Raw genomic sequence first — 17760 nt, forward strand, 5'->3', positions numbered from 1 at the left:
CCCCAAACTGTATCGATACTGTGTCGACACAGTTTTGCTGTTTTGCTCCATACTGACACCTGCTGGACCTTAAATATCATTGCAGGCAACTTACTTTAGACTCACAACAGACACTGATTCAATGACCTAGTCATTCTTGTACACTGTAAGGTACTGTACTTTCCATGGAATCATTTTATATGTTTTACATTGCAAATATTGTAGACATCTTAAAAATATATTGTGAATGAAATTAAGTGAAAATTAAAATGAAAGTATTGTGAATATAATATTACCCAGTTAATGTAATTGACTCAGAGTTTATTATAAATTTTTTATCTTTGCGAGAGTAATTTTGTGGTTTTTTTTGGTGGCGACTCATTCCATTGGCAGATGCGGATGCGGTACCTTTTAAAGACAGTTTGGCGCGTTGGCAATGAGCGATACAGCGGCTGTATCGATCACGTGACTTTTTCTTAAAGCGACGCACGCATCAGGTTTCGCTCTGTGAGCTTGATACATGCGTCGGTGCGTCAGTGTTGCAGGACGCAGCACTAGTGTTTAGTGTCCAGGTGTGGAGTTGAGCTTTTGTTGTTGGTGGGTGTAAAGAAACTGTAAGTTTGCTTTGTTTCTTTGTTTCTTTTCTTTCTTTAACAGTTTGTCTTTAGGAACTTTACTGTTTATTCAGCTGATGTTTGATTTCTTCACACAACAAACTGTGTGTGTTTTTATTTCCGGTCTCTCCATTAAAGTCAGTGTGTGATGTTTTCCTGGCTAACATCAGCTGTGTGCAGCTTAGTTTCTGCACAAACAGCAGAAATCTGCTGCTCCATAGTTCACGTTAACGGACTCACAGCTGGACCAAAAGGGACGAGTGTGTCCGCCATTCTAAGCTACGTTCGTGTTTGTTTACATAGTTTGTACTTTGTGAGTCCACAGAGGACGCGGCGTACGTGATGATGTCACAACTCAGCTGCAGTGTTTTTCTCGCCTTTACCTCTTGTCACTACCTCCTCTATAATTTGTAAACCGTCCTTAATAATTGATGATCACCAATTTAAAGGAAAGGCATGCAATAATACATTTTTAAGGACAATTCTCACCAAACTTTTTTCTTTTCAACTAAAAGGAAAATATATGTTTAGAGATTATAATTCGACATTTTGACTAAATATCTTTCTTTTCCAATTCCTAAAGCAAAAGAAAATCACTTTAAAATTTTAAATGATATATATCCGTCCAATGACTATCTTCACAAGAAATTCAATATAGATACGAACGCATGCACTTTCTGCAATACTGATATTTAAACTACAGCATCTTTTTTTATTCATGTGAGAGTTCCAGATGATTTTCAGTACTGGTTAACCTCTAAAAATATTGACTGCCCTTCTCTAACCTTTCAAAGAATTAGATTTGGCCTATAAGCAGAAAAAAAAATAGAATTTGGGATTAACAACTTATTATAGTTGCAAAATTTTTCATTCATAAATGTCGCTTCTTGAAAATTATTCCGACCTTTGTTGGCTTTAAAAATGAAGTCCTGCTGTGGAAGGCTTCATTAGACAAGTGTAACTTAAATAAAGCTCACACCTTACTTGAATTTTTGATGCAGCTTTTCAATTGATGTAGCTAGATTGTATTTGCGTACTTTTGTTTTTACTTTTATATGATAGGTCACTTTATTGTACTTGTATGCTGCTTTATGGTATTTCTGACCTATACTGTTCTTCTATTGTTCTTTGTTCGATGACTGCTTTGTTCTTAACCACTTATACTGATACATAACTTTTTGTTGACATGTAAAATGAAGTGTTTGAGAAGATTAATAAAAAAAATCCTTGTTATTTTACAGCGCCGTTATTCAATCGGGGGAAGCTCTATGTTGAGGAGAAAAGCATGAATTTGTTTGTATACGGAGGTATCCATTGTTTAAATGTCCCGGGCAGTCCAAAAAGAGGCAGAGCTGTCGAGAAATGCTAGGAGCTAACTGGGCGCTAACTGTGTATATTATCAAATATATTGGTCATGTCCAAATTCATGGGCTGCATCCTCCTGAGGACCCGAATATGGACACCCCCATTAACTGTCGCAATGTTGGCAAAGAGAGGAAGTGACGTAGGATTTACACATGCGTGGTACTGATCGGGTTTCTGGTAGCGACAACGGGGTTGTCCAAATTCATGGGCTGCATCCTCCTGAGGCCGCATTTGTAGGCTGATTATGTCACAGCAACGCAGCGAAGACTGTCCAAATTCGTAGACTCCTCTGAATGCAGCCGACAAATGTGTCCTTCTTTCCCTGAATTTGATGGATGGGTCGGGTGTGTCCTTCGTGGCTCACCATATCCCAGAATTCATAGCGTGGCCCAGCTAATTCCAGTTTCCAACAATGGCGGCCGCTACTAAGTTTTTATCCGATTGCTAAGTGATGAGGTGACGAATCCTACTTCCGGGCCAAAAGTAGTTTGCGTTTAATATGGCTTTTGTGTTGTTAACATGTTTAATGTTTTGTATTTTCTTCTATTTAATCTCAAAAAGCTCCTAAAACAGTCAGTGATCACTGTTGACCTCCCTCGGCTTTTATTACCGCTAATCATTTATTTAAGCTCAGTTTTTAAAACCTTAGGATGTAACTACAGCCCAGCCCATGCAGCAGTATATGAATGACTAACCTCGTATTGTGGATGGATTATCTCAGTTGTTCTCCTGGCTGAAGTTTGGTCCTTTTACAGCATCCTGCCATGCGATTACATTTGTTCCTGACCACCGAGAACACTCACGTTAACTTTTATCGAGTGGAAAAAAAGTTAGCTTGTTTATATTATGCTAACATAGCTGTGTCGCTAGCGGTCACGTAGCACATCATTATATACCAGCTAGCCCAACTTCAGTAACCCTACAAACGTCACTGCTGTTTAGTTTTCTGTCTTCATTTATGCTGGAAGTGATAACAAAGCTGTACGTTTTAATTTGTTTACAAAACCCCGCAGTCAGGACATGCTATATTGTATTTAGATAGAAGCTAGCGAGCTAACTCCCTGCTAACTTCTAACTCCGTTAAATGTCATAAATTCCGTTTTCATGGATGCCTGGATGTTAAACTCAATTGTTACACCTGGTAGAGCAGAACGCTGATCATTTTATTAAAGATGAAAGACTTTAGACAGTTTTTCAACTCTCAGTAATGGCATAGTGATCGTTTGATATATGGACCTGCAGCGGAGTTTAAATCAAATCAAATCACTTTTATTGTCACATCACATGTGCAGGCACACTGGCACAGCACATGCGAGTGAAATTCTTGTGTGCGAGCCCCACAAGCAACAGAGATGTGCAAAACACAACAACACAAACGAGCAAAATACAAGAATGGCCAACCTGAAACTAATAAATATATGTACAATATATAATAGTGTATGCATTTCTGGATGTGTATACTAAATGTTTTTCTACGTGTGTGTGTGTGTGTGGGTGTGTGTGTGTGTGTGTGTGTGTGTGTGTGTGTGTACACATTTTTACAAATTAAATAGTAAGAAATAATAAAATAAAATATATAAAAATATACAGAGTTGAGACATGTGCAAAACAGTGGCATTACTGTACAGTGTGTAGTGCATAATGTTGAAGTTCCAGTAGTGAAGCTGAGGTGTCTATGAAGTGTTCAGCAGTCTGATGGCCTGGTGGAAGAAGCTGTCTCTCAGTCTGCTGGTACGGGACCGGATGCTGCAGAACCTCCTTCCTGATGGAAGCAGTCTGAACAGTTTATGGCTGGGGTGACTGGAGTCCTTGATGATTCTCCCCGCTTTCCTCAGGCAGCGCTTCCTGTAGATGTCTTGGAAGGAGGGAAGCTCACCTCCAATTATCCGTTCAGAGCACCGCACTACTCGCTGGAGAGCTTTGCAGTTGTAGGCGGTGCTGTTGCCATACCAGGTGGTGATGCATCCAGTGAGGATGCTCTCAATGGCACAGTGATAGAAGGTCCTGAGGATGCGGGGGCTCATGCTGAATCTTTTCAGTCTCCTGAGAAAGAAGAGGCGCTGCTGCGCCTTCTTCACTGTTTTGTTTGTGTGTACTGACCACGTAAGATCCTCAGCCAGATGTACTCCAAGGAACCGGAAGCTGCTCACTCTCTCCACAGCAGCGCCGTTGATGGTGATAGGGGTGTGTACTTCTCTGCACCTCCGGAAGTCCACTATCAACTCCTTTGTCTTTGCGACGTTGAGGGTGAGATGGTTGTCTTGACACCAGTGGGTCAGGGCGCTGACCTCCTCCCTGTAAGCCATCTCATCACCGTTGGTGATAAGACCCACCACTGTAGTGTCGTCCGCAAACTTCACAATGATGTTGGAGTTGTTAGTGGCTGTGCAGTCGTAGGTGTAGAGTGAGTACAGGAGAGGGCTCAGTACACACCCCTGTGGAGCACCAGTGTTCAGTGTGATGGGGGATGAGGTGATGCTGCCCAGTCTGACCACTTGGCGTCTGTCAGACAGGAAGCTAAGGATCCAGCTGCAGAGGGAGCTGCTCAGTCCTAGATCCTGCAGTTTCCTGTCCAGCTTCGAGGGAACGATGGTATTGAGCTGTAATCTACAAACAGCATTCTCACATACGTGTCTCTCTTCTCCAGGTGTGACAGGGCAGTGTGTAGTGTCAGGGCTATGGCATCATCAGTGGACCTGTTGTGGCGGTATGCAAACTGTAGAGGGTCCAGTGAGTCGGGTAGTGCAGAGCAGATGAAGTCCCTGACCAGCTTCTCGAAGCATTTGCTTACGATGGGGGTCAGGGCTACAGGTCGCCAGTCATTCAATGAGGAGATGGTGGAGGATTTGGGTACAGGGACGATGGTGGCCATTTTGAAGCAGGCTGGGACTACAGACAGAGAGAGGGAAAGGTTGAAGATGTGTGTGAACACTCCAGCCAGCTGAGCCGCGCATGACTTGAGGACGCGGCCGGGAATCCCGTCCGGACCAGTAGCTTTGCGCGCGTTCACCTTCCTGAAGCACTTCCGCACATCCACCTCAGACACAGTGTGCGCACTGACGTCATCCGCGGTGCGCACACTGTCCGGTCTCATGGTGTTCGCTGTGTCGAATCTAGCGTAGAATACGTTTAGATCCTCACACAGAGAGGCCGTGGTCTGCGGTGTGCTGGGTTTCCCTCTAAAGTCTGCGATCGTGTTTAGACCCTGCCACATACTCCGAGGGTTGTCAAACTGTTGCTCCACCCTGTCCCTGTACTCACGTTTGGCTGCTTTGATCGTCTTCCGAAGTTGGTAATGTGCATATTTGTAGTCCGATGTGTTCGCGGAGGCAAAGGCGGTGTTCTGTGCCGCGCGAACATCTCCGTTAATCCAAGGTTTTTGATTTGGGAAGGATTTAACTGTTCTGGATGGGACGACATCTTCCACGCATTTCCTGATAAATCCACAGACTGAGTCTGTGTACTCATCAATGTCTTTGGCAGCCACGTGAAACATTTCCCAGTCCGCGTGATCAAAACAGTCCCGCAGCGCAGACTCCGATTGGTCCGTCCAACAGTGTACCGCCCTCCGGGTTGGAGCTTCCTGTTTCAGCTTCTGCCTGTAGGCGGGCAGGAGCAGGATGGAGCGGTGATCTGATTGGCCGAATGGGGCGCGGGGGAGGGCTTTGTACGCATCCCGGAAAGAGGTGTAGCAGTGGTCGAGGAGCCGGTCTCCACGAGTGTTGAAATGGATGTGTTGGTGGAGTTTTGGTGAGACTTTCTTCAGGTTTCCCTTATTAAAGTCTCCGGCTGTGATAAACGCTGCCTCTGGGTGTGCGGTTTCCTCACTGCTGATCGCGCTGTACAGTTCCCTGAGTGCTCGGTCAGTGTCGGCTTGTGGGGGAATGTAAACAGCCGTAATAATCACTGCTGTAAATTCCCTCGGTAGCCAGAATGGCCGGCACTTAATCATCAGGTACTCCAGGTCCGGTGAGCAGAAGGATTTGACCGGGTGCACGTTCGCATAATCACACCAGCTGTTGTTGATCATGAAACATACACCACCGCCTCTGCTTTTCCCAGTAAGCTCCTGTGACCTGTCCGCACGATGCACGGAGAACCCCGGTAGTTGTATTGCGGAGTCGGGTACCTTGTCCGATAGCCAGGTTTCTGTGAGGCAGATCACGCAGCAGTCCCGCATCTCTCGCTGGAATGAGATCCGTGCCCGAAGCTCGCACAGCTTGTTCTCCAGAGACTGCACATTAGCCAGTAATAAACTGGGTAACGGTGGTCTGTTAGTGCGCCGTCTCAGTCGAACCAGAACGCCAGATCTTCTCCCTCTGCGTCGGCGTTTGCGGCCTCCAGGGACAGAGAACAAAGGCGTCTCAGGTGAGATGAATGGGGGGTCTGCAAACGGAGCGTCCGTGTTGCAAAACTTGAACTCCGGAAAGTTATAAGAAAGACCGTATTTTATGTCCAGTAGGGTTTGTCGGTCGTACACAAGGAGACAAGTGCTACTCGTGAAAAAATAAGGGAAAAGTAAAATTAAACACAGAAGAAAGCCGTTGCTTGGGGGAGCTCGCGACGAGGCTGCCATACTCGGACAGACACGGCTAGTGACGTCAGGCTGAACGACCGGATAGTACTCTTTGGGTCATAAAATAAACCTTTAACATATTTTCAGGCGAGAATGTAGCTGTGTAAACTTTAAATATCTGCTCGGTTTATCAAGTCTGTTACCCACCAGCTTGATAGTTAGCCGGGAGGTCAAGGTCACTACAGCCGGCGAGAAGGGCAAACTCCCGGCACATCATTTTCAGATCACCTCGGTCTTTCGCTACTCAGGTTAAACGTAATATAAGTCACTTAGATAACCTAAAAATGTTATTGTTTGGTTTTTTCAGTGTTTTATTTGTTCGTGAGTAAATCGATTTGGCTGAGTTTAAAGTTACTAGATTAGATAAAATAAAACTTTTTTTAATCCCTCGGGTGGTTTTCACACAGCTGAATAAACGTCAAACAGAAAACTGATTAAACAGAAGTGTGAAATGGTAGAGAATTTACACCAGTGTCCTGTTATATTTTAGATAGCAAGGAGCAGACGGACGAGTTTATTAAACTCCACTGAGACAGCTGGTGATGCAAATCAGAAGGCTAGACCGTCCAATTTCACGGCTGTTTACTTCCGGCCTACCCGACCTTCTGAGGACCCGGCCCACATAGACCGTGCAGGCCGGGTCCTCAGGAGGATGCAGCCTATGAATTTGGACAACCCTAACCTCCTTTACTGTCACTTGTTATTAATATTTACATACGAGACACCTGCCAGAGCTCTAACGCTACGCTAGCCAGACAGCATGCTAACGCTAAGCTAACCAAGAACCCAGAGTGACATTAAAGCTGAGTAAATGCTGACCCCAGACCAGCACTGTGACAAAGTGAGCTGCTGCTAATCTTGAACAGGTAACAAACTGATAAGCAGTCAGCCTGCAGGTTTCTACCTGTTCATGTTTTTACAGTAGAATCACTTTGAAGTGTCTTTTTGCTGGTTTCATCTTTGATTTGTGTTCATACCTAAATACTCAGAAAGATCACGTGTGTCCTCATCAGGATCTGTGTTGGTGTGTGGGGCTGTAGCTTTATATTGTTAAATGGTCATAATGAGACAGTGCTTCAGCTCATTTTCCACAGTAACATGAAAGTAATGTTATGCGGGGTATAAGTATTTTCTTGTGGATATAATTAAGTAACGTACTCATTACCTTTAATAAAAGTGTTCTGTGTAATAATTACTTTTTTGAGTAATGACCCAACACTGATAACAACAAAGAGGAAACACATACAACATGCACAAACATTTGACCCACAACATGCAGTTGTTTGATATTCTGCTTAATGATGGTGGTGACTGTCAAAGCAGAGCTACTGAGAATCAGTAAAACACACTATTGATCTTGTAATAAGTCATATGATCAATAGTGGGTCAGCGACCCTCTTTCTTTTCCTCAAGGGTTTAAATATCTGGAACTGTGCAGTGTTTGGTTTTAGAACTGAAGAAGCTTCTCAGATGAAACGTCTTCAAGAAATTTAAAGGAGTCTCTTTTCTTTCCAAGCTTTTTAGATCATCATGACCTGGATGACTGAGAACCTACAGACATATTGACCTGGTTTCTAGGTTACATTACAGTCAGAGGTCAGCGACCGTAACTCAGTTACTTCTGTTAATGTGAACTCACTGAGTGTTTTTGGTTTACCTCTCAGACTGACTGAAGTCCACAAGAAGATGATGATGGAGGAAGAGGAGGAAAGAGCAGAGTCTGCAGGATCCAGCCGTCCGTCTGTGACCAGTGACCGGTCCAAAGGTCACAATCCAAATTTCAGTGATGAACCTGGACCATCGAGGTCAGAGAGCTGAACTCACTGAGTTAACAGAAATTGTTCTGCACTAACATTATACATTATTATATTATACTGTTGATTCTGGTTGATTTTATGACTGGGTTGGTTTGTGTGCTGAGAGGAAATGAAAATGAATTTCTAACAAAAGTTAGTTTTGTCCAGTTTTCCTGTAAAAAGCTGTACTCTGATCTAAGAGGACTGTTACTGACAGGAAGCAGCTGCATTATCTGCAGTCTGTGTGATCAGAGCTGCTTCAATGACTTTATTGGAGAATTTATCATTAAATAAAACATGTTTGTCTGCAGAGGTCAGAGGACCCCGTCTGGAGGATCCAGCCGTCTGTCTGTGACCAGTGACCGGTCCAAAGGTCACAATCCAAACTTCAGTGATGAACCTGGACCAATGAGGTCAGAGAACTGTGATGAGTTCCGTTACATATTTGTGTTTTCCCGGATAAATATGACCTGAAAATCCTCTGATTTTTACAAAGATCCATTAAAAAGCGCCAAAAGTGGATTCTGTTCATCTGGACGTAGCGTTTTCAGTGGGAGAAACGTTTTGTCATTCATCCAAGTGACTTCTTCAGTCTCAGCTGACTGCAAGTTTCCCCAATCTTATAAACAGTGCATTTGCATAATGACTGAAACCAGCCCACTGAAGGAACAATAGGCTGGGAGTTCAGTTCCTTGATTATTAATATGCAAATTCTCATGACCATTGATCAACAACCAGTGATCAAAGCCCACTGATCAATGGTTGGGGAATGGCTGCAATCACAGCATTGTAAGATGGCGAAAGATGTACCCTTAGGCCCCCTCCTCGATTCAGAGATTATCTTTCCCTTTTCATGTAAATAGCCAATCCCAGCTGTCATAGGGCGAGAGGCGGGGTACACCCTGGACAGGTCGCCAGTCTGTCGCAGGGCTAACACACAAGGACAGACAACCATTCATACTCACATTCACTCGCACATTCACACCTAGTGGCAATTTGGATTATCCAATTAACCTATCCCCACAAGGGATCAAGATATTCATTAAAAAGAAAACAATGAAAAAACAAAGATAAAAATCTTAGACTTGGTCATTTGCTGTTTCAGGACAGTGATGCTCATATCTCTGGGGAAAGTCTGTACTGAGTGGGTTCATGTTTGTCTTTAAAGAACAGAGCTGCTTGGTGTTAGGATGCCTGGGTCGTTGACCCAGGGTTTTGAGTTTATTGTATTATTTATTATTTCTATTCTTTGGTTTCTTCGTTAGAGTTATGTCTTATGGTTTATGTCTCTGTGTAGTCCTTAGTTGCTATATCCCCGTGTCCAGTCAGTGTCTGTCTGCCCTGTTTCCCATGTCTTTGTTCCCTTTGTTGCAGTGCCTGCATGTGAGTCTGTGTCTTTAGTTCAGTCTGTGTTATGTTTCCTCTTTAATTTTGAAGGTCCATGTCTGATGTTAATGTGTCTGGTTTTTCTTTCCTCTTGTCTCGTTAGGCCTGATTTGCCCCAGCTGTGTTTCCCTCCTGTTACCCATTCCCTGATTGCTCCCTCTGTGTATTTAAGCCCTGTGTTTCTCTGTGTCCGTGTCGCGATCTACCCTTATTTTGCTGTGTGTTCTGTCTGTGTAAAGTTTACCTTGGGGTCTCAGTTTTGTTACTTTTTTGGGAGTTCAGCATTAAAGCTGTATTTAGGTTCACCTTTGATTTCCGTGAGTCTGCATTTTGGGTCCTTCATATCACCACTCCTGCCTGCACACTGCCTGCACACAGCCTGCACGTAACACTTGGTCTCTGATTCTCATGTCTTTATGTCTGATCTGTTAAACAGTCTGAGAGGTCACAAAGAGACCCAGGGTAACATCTAAGCAGCTAAAGCCTGGCTCATACTGGCTGCTGTTAATGAGACCTCCATCAATTCAATTCAGTTTTATTTATATAGCGCCCAATCACAACAACAGTCGCCTCAAGGTGCTTTATATTGTACTCAGCTCCAAGCTGCCTGTCATAGGGTTGTGTCAAGATGGCGCCTGTGTGTATCTTAGCCGCTATTGAGGAGCAGTCCCCACTGGCCCCAGGATGCCAGGAGTTATCAAATATCCCGCCTGTGGAAATCTTTGATTCCAGTGGTCCTCTCACAACCAGGAGTCTAAAACCTAAAACCCAGCCTTGGTTGAATAATCTTACCAGATCATTGTTATCAATCAGAAGGCTGTAAGAGCAGCAGAAACAAAGTATTTCTCCAAGATCATGTCTAATAACTGTCAGAGACCTCATATTTTATTTAGTGTTATTAACTGGGCTCTAAGTCATCCTACTGCTGCTCCTCTTGTAGAATCACTGAGTCTCATGAGAAAGTCAGACAGTGACACAAAGCAAACAAGTCATTCTTCTAAAGGACGGTCAAAGAAAAAACAAAGTTTTATAAGCACTAAACGAACTCAAACTCTGGATCCTAATCCAGCAGAAATATTGTAGAAGTCCCAGAGCTGAAGCTGCTCTGTGTGAAGGACTGAGCTTAGATTCCCTCAGTGATGTAGGACTGATCAGCAGTTACACAAATGTTTATAGTTGTTCCAGTTTCTGTAGGAAAAGTTTCACAAAAGTTTCCTGAGCTACAGCCGGGGTGGCTGTAGCTCAGGTGGCAGAGCAGGTCAGCCACCAATCAGAAGGTCGGTGGTTCGATCCCAGGCTGCCTCCTGGCTGCATGCCAAATATCCTTGGGCAAGATACTAACCCCATGTTTGCCTACTGGTGGTGGTCAGAGGGCCCGGTGGCGCCAGTGTCCGGCAGCCTCGCCTCTGTCAGTGCGCCCAGGGCGGCTGTGGCTACAGTGTAGCTTGCTATTGCCAGTGTGTGAATGTGTGTGTGAATGACTGAATGTAGTGTAAAGCGCTTTGGGGTCCTTAAGGACTAGAAAAGCGCTATACAAATGCAGGCAGGCCATTTGTATCTTATAGATGGAGAACACTTTGTGCCTTGGGGAGATCAGTTCATCTTCTGCTCACTGAACTGTTGACACAAACAGACATTTGAAGCTTTTCCATGTAAATGTTTGGAGGCTTCAAGCATTCATCTGTCCACGTAGTCTGATGTTTTACTGCTGTGTGTGTGGGAACATCTGTCTGAAGCGTCTTCTTACTTTGTACACACATAACTACACTGACTGGGAGCCAATGAATATGTAGACTATTACCATGACAACAAGTTGTTTGAGGTCAGTCCCAAGTCAAATCTGTGATTGTTCAAACTCCAGAAACGTATCATGCTGTTGTTGTAGATTCATTGCAGCTGACAAAGCTTTACAGGACAGAAGCTGCTAGAAAGAGTGAAGAGCAGGAACAACACACAGCTCAAAGTCCAATACTAATGCACATACTCAGGATAATTATTCAAATATGCAGATCAGGTGGTTAAATGTTTATTGAGCACCAATTTGCCTGTCATGAGCCACTAGGGGTGGGGGAAAAAATCGATACTGTGTAGTATCGTCATATTTTGTTTGCTAATAATGTATCGATACAGGGACAGCAGAAATCGATATTTTGTTACAAAAAAAGTTTTTGTGGACTGGAACATGCTCTGACTTCAGAGCATGTTGATCAGCTCCTTTTTCTGAGCAAGAATCCTGACATTCCTTCACTGTCCAAATGTGTTTAATGTTTTTTTTAGCAGCAATAAACATGACAGTTTACTTATTTTAATTTAAGACATGTTTTATTTAATTAAGTTTAAAACTTTTTTATTTAATGTAAAATTATATTTTGTTTTCATTTACTTTCAAATTCTTCAGTTGCTGAATGGGCTGCATAGTTTTCATAAATTGCATAGTTCAGAATAGCTATAATTGTACCAGATGGTTGCATTCAGTTAAGTTGGACTAGACTGTAATACAAACCGTTCAAGTTTGTCAACAATAAAACTGACTGAAATGAGAGAAAGACTGAGTGTGAGACTTTGATATTAGATAAAATGAATATTGATAAAGTTTACCTTTATGTACAGAATCTGAATATCGCAAAAGATTTTAAAAAATTGCAATAATATCGTATCGTGGGATGTATGGTGATTCCCACCTCTATGAGCCACCGTACCTGTGTTGTGTAAATCAGTACACACCTGTGCTTGGATGGATTAACTCTTCAATGAAATAATATCCGGAGTGTTCACTTGACTAACTTAATTCAGATGAAGTTATTTGAGCAGAAGTCTACTGGTTCTTTATCCTCGGCTTGAACTAATTCTTCGTGATTCCTCCACAGAGTGGACCAGGAGAGCTCAGAGCTTTCCAGTGGTCAGTCTGCCCAGCAGCATCAAACACACCTGGACTCCATATTTATGGTCTGTACATGTACAAAAACTACTTTTACATCTATTCTGTTCACAGTCATCTCCATGCTGATCTTTATAGACCAGTGGATTGTCAGTGTGTCCAACATGGATCTGATGTTTGGCTCCATGGATCATTCATAAAGTATTCTGTTCCAGCTGCTGGAGGACAACATCATCACTTTTGTGAAGAATGAGCTGAAGAAGATCCAGAAGGTTCTGAGTCCAGATTACCCAGAATTCTTAGAGAGTCAGAGAAACAGCAGCAGCGAGGCATTTGTGAAGATCACACTAGACTTTCTGAGGAGAATGAAGCAGGAGGAGTTGGCTGACCATCTGCAGAGCAGTAAGAGGATATCTCTGAATATTTAAGCTCTCTCAAGAGATGAATAACATTTGTTCAGAAAAAGTTGTCATATGGTATTTGTAAATAATGAAGTGATATTCTTTGTTTATTTATTGAGAACATCTTGCTGAAGTTTGCCAACGTAAACTTAAATCTGAGCTGAAGAAGAAGTTCCAGTGTGTGTTTGAGGGGATCGCTAAAGCAGGAAACCCAACCCTTCTGAATCAGATCTACACAGAGCTCTACATCACAGAGGGAGGGACTGCAGAGGTCAATGATGAACATGAGGTCAGACAGATTGAAACAGCATCCAGGAAATCAGACAGACCAGAAATAACAATCAGACAAGAAGACATCTTTGAAGCTTCACCTGGAAGAGAAGAACCAATCAGAACAGTGCTGACAAAGGGAGTGGCTGGCATTGGGAAAACAGTCTTAACACAGAAATACACCCTCGACTGGGCTGAAGACAAAGCCAACCAGGACTTCCAGTTCATATTTCCATTCACTTTCAGAGAGCTGAATGTGCTGAAAGAGGAAAAGTTCAGCTTGGTGGAACTTGTTCATCACTTCTTTACTGAAACCAAAGAAGCAGAAATCTGCAGCTTTGAAGACTTCCAGGTTCTGTTCATCTTTGATGGTCTGGATGAGTGTCGACTTCCTCTGGACTTCCATAAAACTAAAATCCTAACTGACCCTAGAAAGTCCAGCTCAGTGGATGTGCTGCTGACAAACCTCATCAAGGGGAAACTGCTTCCCTCTGCTCACCTCTGGATAACCACACGACCTGCAGCAGCCAATCAGATCCCTCCTGCATGTGTTGGCATGGTGACAGAGGTCAGAGGGTTCACTGACCCACAGAAGGAGGAGTACTTCAGGAAGAGATTCAGAGACAAGAAGTATTCCAGCAGGATCATCTCCCACATCAAGACATCACGAAGTGTCCACATCATGTGCCACATCCCAGTCTTCTGCTGGATCACTGCTACAGTTCTGGAGGATGTACTGAAAACCAGAGAGGGAGGACAGCTGCCCAAGACCCTAACTGAGATGTACATCCACTTCCTGGTGGTTCAGGCCAAACTGAAGAAGGTCAAGTATGATGGAGGAGCTGAGACAGATCCACACTGGAGTCCAGAGAGCAGGAAGATGATTGAGTCTCTGGGAAAACTGGCTTTTGATCAGCTGCAGAAAGGAAACCTGATCTTCTATGAATCAAACCTGACAGACTGTGGCATCGATATCAGAGCAGCCTCAGTGTACTCAGGAGTGTTCACACAGGTCTTTAAAGAGGAGAAAGGACTGTACCAGGACAAGGTGTTCTGCTTCATCCATCTGAGTGTTCAGGAGTTTCTGGCTGCTCTTCATGTCCATCTGACCTTCATCAACTCTGGACTCAATCTGCTGGAAGAAGAACAAATTACTACTAAGAAGTTTAAATTATTTAGAAAAATTAGCAATTTAAAATCGGTCTACCAGAGTGCTGTGAACAAGACTTTACAGAGTCCAAATGGACACCTGGATTTGTTCCTCCGCTTCCTCCTGGGTCTTTCACTGCGGACCAGTCAGACTCTCCTTCGAGGTCTGGTGACACAGAGAGGATGTGACTCACAGACCAATCAGGAAACAGTCCAGTACATCAAGGAGAAGCTCAGTGAGAATCTGTCTGCAGAGCAAAGCATAAATTTGCTCCACTGTCTGAATGAACTGAATGATCATTCTCTAGTGGAGGAGATCCAACAATCCCTGAGTTCAGGAAGTCTCTCCACAGATAAACTGTCTCCTGCTCAGTGGTCAGCTCTGGTCTTCATTTTACTGTCATCAGAAAAAGATCTGGATGTGTTTGAGCTGAAGAAATACTCTGCTTCAGAGGAGGCTCTTCTGAGGCTGCTGCCAGTGGTCAAAGCCTCCAACAAAGCTCTGTAAGTAAATATGTGCTCATACCTTCATTTGTTGTTTCTATAAAAATCAGAGACAAACAATTAAAAATAATCAAGCTTAGTACCTAAGTACCCCAAAGCGCTTTACACTATACACAATCATCCACCCATTCACACACACATTCACACACTGGTGATAGCAAGCTACAGTGTAGCCACAGCCACCCTGGGACGCACTGACAGAGGCGAGGCTGCCAGACACTGGCGCCACCGGGCCCTCTGACCACCACCAGTAGGCAACGGGTGAAGTGTCTTGCCCAAGGACACAACGACCGAGACTGTCGGAGCCTGGGCTCGAACCGGCAACCGTCCGATTACAAGACGAACTCCCAACTCTTGAGCCACGATCGCCCCATGATGATTGTTTTAATATTTCATAGCAGTCAAAAGTGTCGTGTTTTTCTAGTCTTATAAACTAAATTCAGTGCATCCCTCAGTTAAAGATGCAGTAGAAGGTGTTCGTTGCAGCCTCACTGGTACAGTCGCTCTGTATGGTGTGTCCAGTCTCTGTAGCTGCTGGTGAACTGAATCCCCCGCTTACCCCTGTAGGCAGCCCATACTCTCAGTTCAGCAGTGCCTCCTGGCCCCACAGAGCCCGGGGCAGCCCACCCGACCCCACCACAGAGAAAACTGCACCCACCCCATCATCCACTCATCTCCCAGACTACACAAGACAATAGACACCCAGGCTGAGTTCTTCCTCCACCTCTCCTATATCTCTCCCCCACCTGCAGAGTGAGTTCCTGGAGAGAGGAGACCTCCTGCAAATATGTAGCAACCTCCCCCACCAGTTGAAGAGCCCCTCAGGTGGCTCAATGCACTGGCGGCACCCCGCGCCAGGCTGATCCCCCATACACCCACCCGCCCACAACCCCGGCGACCACCAACCAGGACCCAAGCCTCCAAGGCCCAGCCAGGGCCCCATTCCGGAGTCGGAGCACCCCCAGAACCCCATGCACATTACATTAAGCACAAATTGAATTATATGCAACAGTCTTTGACTTGGAGAAATTTGTTTAACACATAAACCTATTTTCTGTATATTCTGGCATATAAAATAAAATAATTTCTTGTTTTTACATGCAGTCTTTCAAATAGATGCAAGTAAAACACAGCAAAAAATTAATAAAATCAAACACTCAGCAGCTCTAAGTTCTGTCTAGGGATGGGTATCGGTATCTGGTGCCGGTTCTGACATACACGGTAGTAACCAGACCGAAAAGCAGCGCACATTTCGGTGCTTATTTTTTTTTCTTGAGATGTCATACACTTTGGATCATTTTACCTTTCCAAGGATAGTAGGCGGGCCCAGGTACGTACGTTCTAAGGGAGCAAAGGTACAGATTAGAAATGCCCATGGTGAAGCCGTAAAAAGTCTGGCTGTCTTGGCAGACGCCCTCAGACATCGGTGCGTTGGTGGTTCTTTGTTTCCGGGGATGGGCGCCCAGGTTCACACCGGCTCACTCCTTGGTGGCTGCTTATTGGGGCCTGGAGCCTGGGGCTCGCTCGGGCCACTTCGGGGGTGGGGTGCCCTCGGCCTGGGGCTCGGTCACTCTGGCGCAGCTGGCTGCCGGCAGAGCTCACGGGCACGCCACTGCAACCCCCCCTGGCTTCTGCTCCGCGGCTGCTGAGTGACCCCTCATCTGGGACTCTCCTCAGCTCTTTCTGGGACAGTGGCGCGGCTGCCCCTCTGTTAGTCTTCCTTGGTCTCTTGTGTTCTGAGGGCCTCTGGATGTCTGGAGTTTTGATCTCCTCCATACCTGCTTCATGCCCTGGAGAACGGGGCTGTGGCCCCCCCACACCCTCTAGCAGATCATTACATGAAGGAACCTTTTAAAAACAAGTGCGTCCATGCTCACAGGTGTAAACACGGGTGCTCACACCCACAAACTACACCCTTTTTGGCTCCTACCTCAAAGCACACTGTGTTCTGTTGATCTTATGTGCTGCACAATAATGTTTAATATTTAGTATTTACTGTTATATTCCCATAGATCATCGTGATGTTGTTTATTGAATTGCTCTAGTTTTCTTCTGCTTGTTTTCTTTTTTCTTTCTCAACAGGTGATCCAGGTGATCGATATATGTATTTTTTTTTTGTCTGCTTATTTAGTTGGTTTTTGTTTTTTTGCCCTTTATCCCCGTCCCTGTTCTCCGCTGTTTTGTCCCCCTCTTCCTTTCTCCCTTTTCTTTTCCTCATTCAAGTCTGTCCCGTATCTAGCAAGTGAAAATAAAAATAAATAAATAAATAAAATAAACAATAAAAGGTGAATCAAATAGACCATTACGGCAAGGCTGGGATGGTCAATTTGGTAAAGTAAATCCATTGGGCATCTTTCCTCACATTTAGACAATAATTCTGATGCCAAAAGAGCCAAACAGGACGGGCAAAAAAAAAAAAAAAGTCTGGCTGTACTTCAAAATATGCAAACTCAGCAGCCTGCAACAAGTGCTTTAAGGTGACACTGTGCAAAGGGGTTAACACCTTGAATCTGATGAAACACCTGGCGACGCATAACGTTTTTTTAAAAGCCGAAAAATGCACCATATTTGATAGCTTGCTGCAAGACCTCACACCAAGCACATCTACTGCGGGTGTGGTGCCTGTTAACGGACCTGGAGTTAGCAACGTCCCCCAAGAACCCGAAGAGGAGAGTCCTGGCCCCTAGCCCTGCCAGTGTAGCAGAAATGATGATGGATGATGATGGCAGCAGCAGCTGCTCTTCTCTGGGCGAGTAGCTTAATGTTGTTCGTGTGTAATTTACGTTGAGTACGCTAACCATGTTATTAAATTAATGCACGTAAGGTGAACTAGCAAACACCG

The 17760-nt window shown here is 44.3% G+C and overlaps 1 protein-coding gene across 1 annotated transcript; it reads left to right on the forward strand.

Annotated features, from left to right (window-relative positions):
* Window positions 1-527: 527 nt before the first annotated feature.
* On the forward strand, window positions 528-14922 carry LOC146635241 (NLR family CARD domain-containing protein 3-like). The gene is made up of 6 exons (XM_085345302.1): window positions 528-593; window positions 8199-8339; window positions 8642-8743; window positions 12584-12662; window positions 12810-12996; window positions 13115-14922. Exons 2-6 carry the CDS (start codon window positions 8221-8223, stop codon window positions 14920-14922), a joined length of 2295 nt encoding a protein of 764 aa, XP_085201428.1. The 5' UTR covers window positions 528-593; window positions 8199-8220.
* Window positions 14923-17760: the final 2838 nt, after the last annotated feature.

Source organism: Diplotaxodon limnothrissa, linkage group LG3, assembly GCF_057381915.1.
Source record: "Diplotaxodon limnothrissa isolate DT_005_m linkage group LG3, D_limnothrissa_male_GT1.1, whole genome shotgun sequence".
In the NCBI taxonomy this organism is placed as follows: domain Eukaryota; kingdom Metazoa; phylum Chordata; class Actinopteri; order Cichliformes; family Cichlidae; genus Diplotaxodon; species Diplotaxodon limnothrissa.